The following is a 13742-nucleotide window of genomic DNA, read 5'->3' on the forward strand; positions in this document are numbered from 1 at the left end:
AGGGACAGACTAACAGCCACGGACCGGCTTGAGAGGGTCATCTGCTTTTCTGTTTCAGCGTCCAAGGGCCCGGTCATTCACCCAGGAATCGGCCCCGTGAGTGCCCTGGAGGGGAGCGGGACAGGGCAGCTCACCCACGCACGTGGCGCGAGAGCTGGATCCCGTGACGAGGGAACGGGGCAGAGCAGAAGGCTTACAAAAGGGACTTTTATTAAAGGAAAGAAAAATCTGTTTGGTGGGTCACGTATGAAATAGATATACAAAACTTTACATGCCCGCGAGGGCAGGGCCCTTTGTCCCGGCGCCCGCGGGAGCTGCAAGGCCCTGGGGGCAGCTGGGGGCCCCAGGCCTGTCCTCGTCACACGCCGATGCACGGCCTCGCTTGAAACCTGTGCATGTTCTGGTAGCTTCGGTCGTGAAAAAGCAGGAGGATGCTGGGCTGCTGCCGCCTCACCCCTCTGTCTGGTCGGACGCCCAGCCTTCACCCTAAGCAATGTACTGCCTAGCTAAAGGAAAAACACCTCCCCACACCCCCCGTCTTCCTGATAAAAAGCCGCCAACTCCAGTCCCGCTGTGCGGCTCTGCTGGGCTCACCCAGGATCTTTGGCATGGCCGCGTTCCCTGCCCCGCTGTCCTTAACAAGTAGGCTTTCTTGTAGTGAAACTTCTAAAAACACCTCTTTCTGCAAAACAGTGTGTTTCTGCAGGTGGAGCTCTGCAAACAGACATGTCCCTCTGGAGGAGGAGCAGCTCCCAGGACGGAGGCGAGTCGAGTGCACGCCCCGCGGTCACATGAGGTCGCCAAGCTCGGCCTCCAGCGCGGCCGCCATCTCGTCCGCCTCCGAGCTGCCCCCCTCCTCGTCCTCGCAGCTGGACGCTCCGCTGGACTCGCTGGCTGCGTCCTCTTCGTTCAGCTTCCTCTTGTGGCCCCTGCAAGGGAAGCACACGCGCCGTGAGATGCTCGTGGCGCACACGCTCCCCGGCCCCTCGGCCGCCAGCCCCCATGCTTCCGGAACAGCCCTGACAGCACAGGCTGGGCACCAAGGCAGCCTCCGTCTCCGGCAGGTAACGAAATACCCAGGACGTGTGAGGGCGGGAGAGGGAGGGGCCCGGAGCAAACTCGGTGGCTACGGCTGGAGCTGGACAAGCCGCTGGGAAGGGAGGCGGGGACAGCCGCCAGCAGACGGGTGTATGTTTTACATTCAGGTCTATGAAATCTATTTTGAGTTAACCGCTGAGTACATTTCTGACCGTGGGCTACGATTAATTATTCTGCATTTGGACATCAACAGTTTACAGCTGTTGTCGCACCATTTATCGAAAAGTTACGTAGGAATATATATACGCCCCCCCCCCACAACTACTATGGTTTGGGGAAACCTTCTGAAGGGAAGAAACCCCCCAAAAGATTTACCTCTTAGAGACACAAAAGGCATCAACCAGTCACAGACACACACGAGACTGGGAAAATGACGTGCAAGACTGTGACGTCTATAACCTAAGACCTGTAACACACACAGAAATTTCTACAACAGACAAGGAGTAACCTAATTGTGAGAAACACTCCTCAAACAGAAAAGGGCAGTTGGCAGAAAAAAGGGCCAACGAACACTGAAAAAGATACTACGACGTAATCTGAAAAGCGAATCAAGGTGCCTGTCAGGAAGCACATTCAGCCCCCAGGCTGGCAGAAGTCAGAGGAGAGGGACCCCGGCCCCGGAGGGAGCACGTGACCCGAAGGGGAAGCGCGCGCTTACTGCGACCCAGTGCCGCCCCTGCCCAGCCGCTGCGGCCTGGCTCGGCAGCACTCGCGGCTGGAAGGGAAAGTAAACCCGAAAGAAACCCCTCCTCTCGGGTCCCGGCGGCACCGGGAGGAGGTCGGTGCAGGAAGGGGGCGCGGATGGGAAGCGACCCGGCGGCTGGGAGGGCGCCAGGGTCTGGACAAGAGGACGGAGCCGTGTGGACCCTGTGATGTGCTTTCAGGACAAACACCGACCAAGGTGGCTGCTCGAGCACAGCCACGGCTGGGACACGGCGCCCGGGCCTCGCCAACTCGAGCCGAATCTGAGCAGACATGCGGCCCGAGGGTCCAGCCCCTCAGACACACTGCAGGGTTAACTCTGGATTTGCGAGAGATGGTGGAACCGAAGACGGTGTTCGTAAAGCGTAAGTAATCTGAGGCGCTCACACGATTCCCCTTCGCTGAGTGAACACAACAGATAAACTTAGAAACGACGTGTAGATGGAACCGTTTAGAGGGACTGCTTTCTCCTAACCCCAACGACACCCACGCTCCACGGGGCAGGGCCCAGCACCGCCTCCCAGGGACACAGCCGGGCGGTCACGTGTGTGTGTGCGCGTGTAGTGGTAACACACGCGAGAGCAGAGCAGAGTCAGCCCCCAGGCCTGAGTTGTGCTCAGCTGCGGGTGGCGGGCAGAGGGGGCTGAACCCCACCTTCCAGCCCCCACTTGTGGCTGCACCGCCGGCGGTGCTGAGAGCACGTGCGGACGTGGTCTGTCCTCGAGGCTCCTCCCCGACCGCCCTCCACCTCCGGCGTGTTCCGCCTCCTGGGTGTCCCCGGGGCGGGTGCCGCTCGTGCTGTAAAGCAGATCCCCGTCTTCCGGTCACGGAGGGGACGAGCTTCCAGGAAGTACCAAATCCAAGGGCAAAGAGGAGGTGTTCCCGTGACTGGTGAGGAAGCCCCCAGGTCCAGGAAGGGCCGGGCCCCCTGCCTGTGTACAGAGACCCTCACGCACCCCGAGCTGCTGCAACAAGGAAGCCGAGGCTGAGTCAGTGGACGGCGCCCGGCTGCGTCGGCCGGGGTTGGTGCTCTCCTGCGGCGACGGCTCCACAGGTGGCACAGGGGGGCCTGGGAGGGACCCCGGGGCACGAGAAGTGCAGGCCCCTAGGAGGCTGATCCCGGGGCGTCCTGTTGATAAAACCTCCTGCACTGCCCTTGGAGACCCCGCTGCAGGGCAGCCTTTTGGGACAGAACAGGCTGCACAGGGCGTCCCCCCCACCCCCCAGGGCGACGCCAGCTAACAGCTAGGCAGGACCCCACGGCTGTCGCAGCCTCTGTGCAGAGAGACAAATGTCGACTGTGCTGAGCCCGGCTGGTCCTGCGGGAGAGACCCTGGGACCTCGGTGTCCGCTCGTGCGGCCGTGTCCGGGGGCCTGGGGACCAGGGTCGGGGGCCACAGCGGCAGTGCCTTGTGCTGGGAAGAGCAAAACCTTCAGTCTCGGTTAAACAATGTTTGGAGTATTCCTATATCCAACACAGTTGAGTTTTAGTAATTAAAGATCACCTCAAAGACTGGACACAGCTGCAAGTCATGGTTAATAAATGCCTAAAATTGATACCAGCTTCCTTTCCTCTCAGCAGAGCCTGCAATAATTGTATTCTGTTTTCACAACCAACAGCACAGTCCCCTAGAGAAACGCTAACAGATTTAATTTGGGGAAAATTTAAGGCTCAAGAATCAGCTCAGATTCAACGTGGAATAAAGCAAGAACGTGAACAGGAACATAAATCACGTATGTACGTTTCCTCCCTCACGTCCCAGCCTCTGAGCTCTTTGCTGTAAAGAGGCACGTGGACCCGCACCTGAAGTCTGCTGTTTAATAAGATGCACAATTATGGCAAATAAACACACATTATTATTTCATACCGGTGTCTAACCGACAAGATCAAACAATCCATAATGCATTTATTTTTCAAATTGCTGGTTACAACCAGCTTGCTATTTTTGGCAGAAAGAAAAAGAACAGAGCAGCACGGCAGGTGGTAAGGTCACTATTTTACCTAACAAAAGCTGTTTCAGGTGCGTGTGTGCATGTGTCCACGTGCCCACAGGGGAGCACCTGCCCTGGGGTGTGGAAGGCCGTCCGGACCCCGAGGCAGAGAGGATGCGCGTGGGCTCCTGCCTGCCCTGTCCGGTCACGACGGCGGAGGCTCTGCTGCTTCTTCAAAGAGGTGCACGCGTAGGTCACTGTAACACAACACCGGGCTCCAGGGCGTGTGCTCAGGTCAGGGCCACAGGGCGAGAGGGCACTTTCCAAGGAAAAATCGTACGGGCCACACCTGTTCAACTGTTTCTGAAAAGCCTGAGAACTCAGGTGACGTCACCTATTTTGAGACAAAGTCTTCTGACCCCTGTCCTGGTCTTGGCTTCCTGCATCTTTGCCGTGGAGCGTGCAGATGGGGACCTCTGAGCTGGGCTCTAGGTGTAGAAGTGTGGACGCTTTGGATTTTCCCATAGTAGCGTTTTTACTTGAAAAACGGGTCCTGAGCTCCCGGGATGTGTCAGATGACGTTCCCCGTCACATTTGGGAAGGTGCCAGTCATTACGTCCCCGGCAGTCCTGCCACGTGCGCGCCGAGGGCCTGGCGGTGCCGTCTGAGACGCTGTCCCCAGAACCCTTCGGCAGTTCTCAGTCTCCGCGGCTCTGGGAACGTATCCCGTCTGTTCCTCTGATACACGGTCGCCCTCTTGGGCAGCTTCTCTGGCCTCTTCTGTCTTGTCTGTGGATCATTCTTCTGTCTCTCCGATGTCTCGTGATTCTTTTTGCTGGAAACTGGACGTTGTAGTTACTGCGTTGCAGCCACTCCGGGCCCTGGTCTCCCTCCCCCCAGGGCGGGGCTGTTCTGGGGAAGCTGCTGCACCGGCACCAGCCCCCCCCCCCCCCCCCAACAGCGCAACGTCTCTGGGGTCCAGCCTTGGGCGCGGGCTCAGCGCAGGGAGAGAGAAAGGCACACACAACTAAAACAGCGCCGCTTTTTATCCACCACACTGCAGGGCCCAGCAGCCGTCACGAAGCACCGTGGCAGGGAGCGTGGGGGACAGCCAGCCCCCTCACCATCAGCACGACCCTCCACGGTCGGAGGGCAACTCAAAGCGGCTACCAGGTCAAGAGTGCGAAGGCCTTCCGACCTCGGCGATCCTGCCTTCAGAAACCGACTGTGTGTGATGAGCTTACGCACGCAAAGGGCTGGGGCCCAGGGTGTCACCACGGTGCTGTCGGCTACGGCAGCTTAAACATCACAAATCGACACACGAATCGACGGGAAGCCACGTGCCCACGTGACAGAAGGGCAGCTCCTGGGCCACAGCCTGGGGAATTTACAACCTGAGCCAAGCACCTCGGTCCCAGGGCCACCAGCTGGCAGCGCAGACAGAAGGTGTCCGACGGCAAGGCAGCGACAGGGTGGAGGTGGAGGGCTGGCTGCGAAGCGGCCTTCGGGCTCCACCGCGGCAGCAGAGCTGGGTCTGCTCTCTGGTCACAAACACCGGGCCCACGTCTCCTCCATCTTTAGAAATGACCAACGTCCCCAGCGTAGTAAAGACAGCCTTGCCTAGGTGACCACCCAGCACGGAGAACAGCTCTCACGCTGAGGGCCTCTACACAACTTCGCGCCGTCTGTCTACACGTTCGGCCGGGACCCCGGCCACCGCACCCCTGCGGAGAAGGGGAGGCGCAGAGGACCGGGCGGTGGGAGCCCGGGACTCGGGTCAGGAGCTTCGCCTTTAGAAGTGGAGTGACGCCCCTGACTAGTTCACCCCGGGACCAGGCGGGATGGGGAAGGTGCTGAGACTAAACTCTCTGGCACTTAGAGAACGGGCTTCGGGGACAGAGAGCCGGCTTCCGCTGGCCAAGCCGACCGCCCACGACACGAGACCCCAGGCCGAGTCTCCACGTCGCACGTCTCCTGCGAGTGGTGGGGCCAGGGCGGCCCACGACCTGCCTCAAGGAGAGGAAGTGACCCTCCAGCTGCCGTGTGTAAAACGGGCATCTGACGTGTGTTCATTTGAAAGAAGAGTGGATCGGTTCTCAGTGGACAAGCCCAAACCCCACCCCCGTCCTTCCATCAGAAGTCACCTTCAAGTTCCAGTGATACTAAGATCCCGTAGAAGAGCCTGGCCACTCAGGCCGGCGGGACATGCTGCCAACCGCTCGGGAGAAGCCAGGCTGCGACCCAGGGCGCAAGGCGCCAGCGCTCGCGGCAAAGGCCGTGGACCGAAATGTCCCGCAGGCAAGAAACAAACCCCCCACACATGCCTGACTTAATTTCAAGTAAAAACGCTACTATGGGAAAATCCAAAGCATCCACACCTAGAGCCCACTGACAAGAATAAAACACGCGCGAAAACTACATTCGCCAACTTCTGGGCAGAGAAAGGGATGAGCTCCCAAGCCCGATCACGGTGCCTCAGCCCTGAGGCAGGGCAGACTCGACGTCGGGTACAGGGAGACGCCGAGCGGCGGAGGGGCAGGCGGGGGTGGGAACAGGGTCTCTGGCCACCCGGGGGGAGGAGGCATTCGGGTGGACCCCGGGCTCTGGCCTCATCTCAGATTCCCACAGCGCTGAGGTCAAGGCCCACGGCACGGTGTGAAACAGCAGCTGCAGTGAGGGTGGTGAGGAGACCCGGGCCGGGGCGAAGGGGGGGCTCCCGATCACCGCCCGCCCCACGCCCACCCCACGCTGGCCCAGCGCGGACCACAGCCCCGGCCCCGGCGCTGGACTCCCTGGCACCGTGCAGGGCTGAGAGGAGCCGCGGTGGACGCAGGCCACACGCCTCTGGCCCCGATGGCAGCACCGAACCACCGCAGGCAAGGCTTTCTCCGCGTGGCCCGGAGCTACTTCACGTGTGGGCAGATGACTCCGTGGAGACAAAGGAGGCCGCAGGCCCCAGGACTCCGGCCCGTCCTTCCCAGTCTTAGAGAAAAGGCTCTGTCTTCCTCTTCACTTGGCACAGAAAACAGAATCAGGCAGGCGGAGCAGCCCAGCAGCAGTGGAACCGGGGCTCTGGGAGCGCACTCCTCAGAGGGGCCCCAGCTCCCCACGTCCCTCGAGAGCCCCACGGGGCCCTCACGCGGAGCTGAGGACGCAGCTGGGTCAAACAACTGTGTAAGGCAGGGGTCCCCAACCCCTGGGCCTTGGACTGGTCCGTGGCCTGTTAGGAACCAGGCCGCACGGCAGGAGGGGAGCGGCGGGCGAGCGAAGCTCCATCTCTGTTTACAGCAGCCCCCGTCGCTCGCATCACTGTCAGATCAGCGGCGACATTAGATTCTCAAGGGGGATGAACGCTGCGGGGAACTGCGCACGCGAGGGGTCCTGGCTGCACTCTCCTTATGAGCGTCTAATGCCTGATGATCTGGGGTGGAGCTGAGGTGGGGACGCTGGGACCCACTGGGGAGCGGCTGCAGGTACAGACCCTCATTAGCGGGGAGGTTTGGCTGCCCGGAGACCGTAATAAATCAGTGGCTCGCAGACTCATATCAAAACCCTATCAGTGCGTGGCAAGTGACCGCAAGCTCAGGGCTCCCGCTGATTCTGCACTGTGGGAAACTGTATACTTATTTCATCCCACGTTACAATGTAACAACAGAAACAGAGAATCACCCCGGAAGAAACCACCCCTCCCCTACCACAGGTTTGATCCCTGGCTGGGGAACTAAGATGCCACATGCTGCGAGGTACGGCAGAAACAAAACATCCATCCGTACGTATGTACATACGGAGACGTAAGTAAAGGAAAATACAATAAAAGGGAAAAGGAAGCACAGTCGTGCCGTCCTGCCTGACTCAGCGTCAGCACGTACAGTCCTAACAAGCCGAGTGACCCCGAGAGCAGACACCGGTGTTGGCAGCTGCCCTCGGCCCACGCCCTGCACACGCGTGAGGTCACGCGGGGTCCAGTTCTCACCACGACCTGCCTCTGAACGCGCGAAACCCTGGGGCTGCGAGCACACCGCGCAGCTGGACACAGAGCACGGGGCCGCCGTCGGTGGACAGCACGCTGCTCCCGGCCGCGTCCCGTCCTGGGTCCACACACAGCAGCCCTCCAGACACGAGCGGGGACTCAGGGAGAGGAGCCCCACCGCAGGCTCCTGGGCCGCTGCGACCACACCTGGGCACGAACCACCACCTACAACAGACGCTGCACTCTATGAAGGGGAAGAGTTACATCTGCCCAAATGGTAACTGAATCGTAAAAAACGATAAAAATCGAGGGCACCACGAACGTAATATTCTAAACAACCTGTAACGTGCTTTGTATGTTTCAGAAACAGGACAGTGACCTTTGCCCTCTCAGGACCACCCAGACCGACGTCTTTAGGTCTCTTAACCCCTTCACTATTGCCTTGAAAATGATACCCACACACCATGGTCCGTAACAACACTGGGAAGATACAACAGAATAACAACAGTGCCCTGATCAACACGGAAGGTGTCTGGCGCTTGGAAGGTGTCTGGCACTCGCGGGGCAGCGCACAGGCCCCCCCTCACCTGGGCAACCCCCCCGCCTCCCAGCCCCTCCCCTGCACCTGAGCCCCCCTCCGCTCCTGGGCCCCCGACTGCCCCCCTTCCTCTCGCAGGCCCCCTCACCTGGGCCCCCGGCCGTCTGCTGCATTCCTCTCGGTGGGTGGCGCTGACCTGAGCGTGGGCCCCCTCGGGGTCCCCAGGGCCTCGGGCTGCCCGGGCCTCGGTCCCCGCTGCTGGTCCTCCCGATCTCCTGGCTTCTTCTTCTCGCTGTCACTGTCATCGCTGCCCTCTCCCAGGATGTCATCCACCTAACGAAGGGCCAAGAGTCAGCACAAGATCACCTTTCTGAAGAATCCACGCAACGGCCCCTCCCTCGGGAGTGACGCCACCGCAGATTTCTGCACGGGCCCCGCTTCCCGTGACTAAGAACGCAGGACACCCCGTAAAGCTCCAACACGGGGCCTGCCGCGAGACGGATGCTCACAACCAGCACCGAGGAGCGTGGACAAGGCCCACGGGGTGCACGACGGGAGGCAGAGGTGGCCTGGGCTGTCCCTCCTCCGCACCCACCTCCCCGGGTCCTGGGACCCATGCGGCCGCGTGTGGGGTGCCTGCCCGTCTGTCTTCTCTGACAGACCTCAGGCTTAACTGTTCACAGACACGGCAAGGGAGGGGGGTTGGGGGGCAGGGGGCAGGGCCCCGACGACACCTGACGCCCACGACGGCGGACGGGGCGCTGGAAAGGGGAAGGCAGCGGTGAGAGGAGGCCGGGCCCATGTTTCCTGAACACGGACCCGCCAGCACCTTTTCCAGGAAGGAGCAGAGACCCCATGTCCCGTCAGCTAGCATAACTGCGTTCTTATGGCCTCAGAGCGGGGTCATTACTTAACAAGTTTGATCTGTGAAGCTGCTTCACGTGTGCGAAGCGACAAGAGGTTTACTCGCCGGGCTCTGCCCCCGTGAGCTCCCAGCCAGAGCTCCCAAACCCCCGGAGTCTCCTGGACGAGGGAGCACCTTTGCTCTAATGAGGCGACCGTGGTGGACTCTGGGGTGGGGCCGGTCACCCAGAAGCACCAGCGGATGAGCGGCCTGGACCTTACCACCCCACCCCGCCCCCAGGGAGCCTCCCTAGAACCCCCTAGGCACAGGGCTCGGGGGCTTCTGGCCGGGACCCTCCCGACCTCACCCGTGTGCCCTTCACCCGCCGCCAGTCAGGCCTCGACCGCGTGCCCCATTCCGCGTTTCCCAAGTTCTCAGCCGCCCCGGCAGGGGCGTGGGAACCGACAGGCGGCCGGCTGGCCAGAAGGACGCGTGACAACCCGGGACCCCCCATTTACGACTGCGTCTGGCATCGGGGAGTCCCGTGGGCCGTGCGCGTCCTGTGCTTCTCGACTGCTGGCTGCGGCTGCGGGTGAAGGTCTCAGGGCGAAGCCAGGTGGGCACTGCCACACCCCCGGTCAACCAAGCAAGAGCAACTGTACACCAAACGCTCAGGGAACGACCCCCTGCGGCTCCAGCACAGCGCGGCTGGAACCCAGCTAACAGCCAGCACTCGAGGGCCGCGCGGCTTATGCGAGACAGAGGGCGGCCAGCGGGGGGGACGAGGGCTGCGCCCATGCGGGCTCTTGGGCTTTTGGAACTTTAAACTACGGGGCGGGATGGCTACTTTATCAAGCTCAGAAAACACGCCAAGGAAGGAAGGCTGTTAGGTGGACTTCACTCATGGGAACTCTGACTTCTTCCAGCAGACCACCCACTTCTAACTGAGCCCTGAGTCAGGGAGGCTCCCGTGGGGCCCAGAACCCAGGATGACCAGGGGATGCCCCCTCGGCACCCCTCCCACGCCCGCAGCACCCTCCTGGGTGTGCGCCCTGCACACCCGCTGCTCCCCGTGGCTCTACTGGGCCCGCTTCCCTGTGAGTCGTGGACTCCCAGTGCGTGGCAGGGACACCCCGGGGAAGGCACCGCAAACGGGACAGAAAGGGTTCCAACCCTCTGATTAAATTCGAGGGCGGGGAGGGGGAACACCCACTCTACAGAGCAGCGACCACCAGCCACACCCTGAGCGCTCAGGCCAAGGCTGACGTCTTTGAACCACTGTATCCAATTTCAAGTCTATCAACAAGCAGTCTAGGGAGTTACAATGCGCAGGGACCTCACAAGTTAAAATACGGAAACATTTTAATTGACAGTTAAAGTGTTGGCTTTATCGTCAGGGGTCACAAGATCTTCACACGTAATATATCCTCTCGGGTTAAACTAAAGGCACCTAACAAAAAGCATCTAATTGTATTAATTCTAACAGGTTACTGGCACTTACACTTCACCGGTATATTTAGATGGCTGTACTTCATTTTTTTTTTTTTTTTTTTTTTGCCGTACACGGGCCTCTCACTGTTGTGGCCTCTCCCATTGCTGAGCACAGGCTCCGGACGCGCAGGCTCAGCGGCCATGGCTCACAGGGACGCGCAGGCTCAGCGGCCATGGCTCACAGGCCCAGCCGCTCCACGGCATGTGGGATCTTCCCGGACTGGGGCACGAACCCGTGTCCCCTGCATCGGCAGGTGGACTCTCAACCACTGCGCCACCAGGGAAGCCCTGTACTTCATTTTGATAAGCAAACCTCCTCTTGTCAAATTTTGCTCTGAAAATACTTCAGGTCTTTAACTCTGCATCCCATCTTCGCAGGGGAAAAGAAAGAACTAAAAGAAGCCAATCATTTAAAATCTGCCCGAAGCACGCAATCCCAGCAGCGCAGAGACTGCGGGGCGACCCCAACCTGGGCCGCGTGCCGGGCCCCCCACGATGGGCTCGCGGCTCGGTGGCATTAGCACCAGGCCTGGCGGACAGCACGGGCTCATCCCGCAGGAGGTCTGGTCTCATTTAACCCTGCTTGGTGTGCTCCCGCCGGCTTCCCTCACATAAAGTTCTGTATGAGGACAACTTTGCACTTCCTGAAAAACAGGGATCTGTAATGAACCATTTACTTCGTAAATGTTGTTTTAAAAATGCTCGTGTAAATATTTTAAAATCTTAATTAAGGGAAAATCTAAAAGCAAGTATGTGAAGAGAAATACAAAATTCACTTTTTCCTCAAGTACTGAAATCTCTCAAAGGGCAAGCACGAATGACATCAAATGCTCTTGGGAATGTTTCCATCCATCGACTTGGAAGATGCAAGTCATGAACTTAGTAAAACTCATCTCAGTTTCTGACCCGTGGAAGCGAGGCAGACGAGAGAGAAACAGAAGAAATGGAAACAGCAAGTCCAGGCCAAGAATGGCCAGAGGGGACACGGCCTCTTCCCAGCCCTGGTCCCAGCACTTTCTTCTCACCATTCTGTTACTTTGCCTGCAGAGGGAGGGAACCTGATGCGGCGAGGGCCGCGCAGTGCATGAGTGAGCTACTCTAAGCGACTAAGAGCACTGCCTGTGAAGAGGACACACCTCCGAGGACCGCGTGCGTGAATTCTAAGCTCTGGTCTCAGGCAACGCGCTTCCGGTGAGGTAGAAATGATACCACCTGAAGGGTCTTTAGACCGACACCAACGTACTTCTCTCTTGGCCAGAAGAACAAACGTCCTGGTCATTCCCCTTAATATGCTGCATTCTCACGAAATAAAACCGAAAGCACTACTGGGCCTATTGAACTTAACTTTCTCTGATGAGCTCCTGTGGAAAAGGACCAGAAGGCAGCCGTGCACACACCCATGTGGTCGACCCTCGTCTAGACTCCACGCTTCAGGGGGACGCCACCAGAGTCTGCTGTCCCCTCGGCAGCAGCGGAGGGGACGCGCTCCTGGGGCCCACAGAGCCTTGCGTTCCGCAGGAAGCGCCCCGGTGGCCGGGCCCGACGGTCCCCGCGCGCTTGGCACCCACCTGCCCCCCACGGGCCGGCCCAGCAGAGGCTACGGAACAGGCCCTCTGGGAAGTGAGAGCCAGGCCAGGACGTGCCTCTACCTCACCGTCGGCACTACCGTGCTGTTTCCACGCGTGCGTTATCTTCAATCTCAAGTGTTTCTCCTGAAGCCCAACGTGCGGTACCTCAAAACACTGGAGTCCATGACAGCGACCGTGGGGCTGCCCACCTCCTGACACCCAGATGGCACGGCACGGTGGTAAGACACGCTGACTTTGGGAGCCTGTTCCCCACACTGACCCTGACGGCCCGCCCGGGAGCGCCCGCCCTGCCTCAGGCTCGGGTACAGTCCCGGGAAGAGAACCGACCTCACACGGGTGTCGAGGCTGACCAGGCTGCACAGAAACAGGACCACAGGGCGAGCCCAGCCAAGCAAAAGGACCGAAGACAAAAGGAGGAGACGATTCAGGTGGTTGTGAAAACAAACCATTAAACCTCTGCTCCTGAATCACGCAGTAAGATCACCCAGTACCCGAGAAACGCGTGCTCTGGCCTCGCATCAGCTCAGCTCAGCCCACACGCAAGCGGGCGTCAACCCCGACCCCCAACCCGTGACCATCTGAGTCCCGCTGGGCCGGCCTTTCCCACAGCCTGCTTCCATCCCAGGGGAGAAGGAGCCTGGATGTCGTGACCACCTTTGAAGAAATTCCACAACTGGCCAAACTAGTCTATGCCATCAAAGGCACTAAATTGAAGTCTTCCGCCAAATCTGCGGTTTTCAGCCATTATCTCCCCAAGTATTTTTTGTGCACCGATCTCTCCCTCTTATCAGCTCAGATGACACAAACGTTCAACTTCTGATTTGAACCCGGTGTCCCTGAGACTCTGACCCCCCTGCCCGGTCTGCTTTCCTTGTTCCTCAGGGTGATTCCTATAACCCTGTCTTCAAGTTCACTTAATCTTTCCTCGACACTCCCGTCACCAGGGGTCCTCCTGGTGAATTTCAGGGCATCTGCCTGAGTGTGTGTCCAGTCCCGATGTTTCCGTGCGGTTCTTCTTCGTGGTCTGCACTCTCTTCAAGGCTGTGCCTCTCCCAATGGCCACGGCCACGGCCACGCCCGCTGCTGTAGTGCTGGTCTGATGACCCCAACGCCTGGGCTATCCGGGTAGGCGCCTGCTGTCACTCTCTTGGGAGTCGCCCGTTCCTGTGTTCGCGTGTTGAGTAACTGTTAAATCGTGTGCTGGACATCCTATCATGTCCTGGCAGAAGCTCTGGAGAACAGGGTTTCGTGTTTTAGCAGGTGACCAGCCCAGTCAGGCTAAGATGGAAAGTTCTGTCCTGCCGGCCGTGGACTGCAACGTGAGTTTCACGCCTCTGCAGTGCTGTCCGCCCCACACCCAGCACGACCGGGATCGACTTCTAACAAACAGTCGAAGACAAAAAAAGTGGGAGGAGCAGAAACAGAGCCGGAAGCCAAGGCAGCGCAGGGGACACGCGCACACCGGCACACGCGGGCCACCGCAGAGCGAGAGTAGCGCAGGAAGGTGGCGGAGGAGGGAGGTGTGCCGTGCGCTCAGAGCGCCCGCAGGCATGAGATGCAGCCGCGTCAAGCGCGCCG

General features: G+C 59.6%; 1 protein-coding gene across 1 annotated transcript in view; it reads right to left on the reverse strand.

The window, feature by feature from the left end:
• Positions 1 to 787: 787 nt before the first annotated feature.
• The window catches only part of CTDP1 (CTD phosphatase subunit 1), a 40429-nt gene continuing 27474 nt past the window's right edge, over positions 788 to 13742 (reverse strand). The window contains exons 12-13 of the mRNA XM_065889959.1: positions 8389 to 8573; positions 788 to 929 (exon numbers count right to left, since the gene is read on the reverse strand). Of these exons, the coding sequence (XP_065746031.1) occupies positions 788 to 929; positions 8389 to 8573 (327 nt within the window). The remainder of the gene's footprint in view (positions 930 to 8388; positions 8574 to 13742) is intronic.

The sequence above is a fragment of the Phocoena phocoena genome, chromosome 13, assembly GCF_963924675.1.
Source record: "Phocoena phocoena chromosome 13, mPhoPho1.1, whole genome shotgun sequence".
NCBI lineage: Eukaryota > Metazoa > Chordata > Mammalia > Artiodactyla > Phocoenidae > Phocoena > Phocoena phocoena.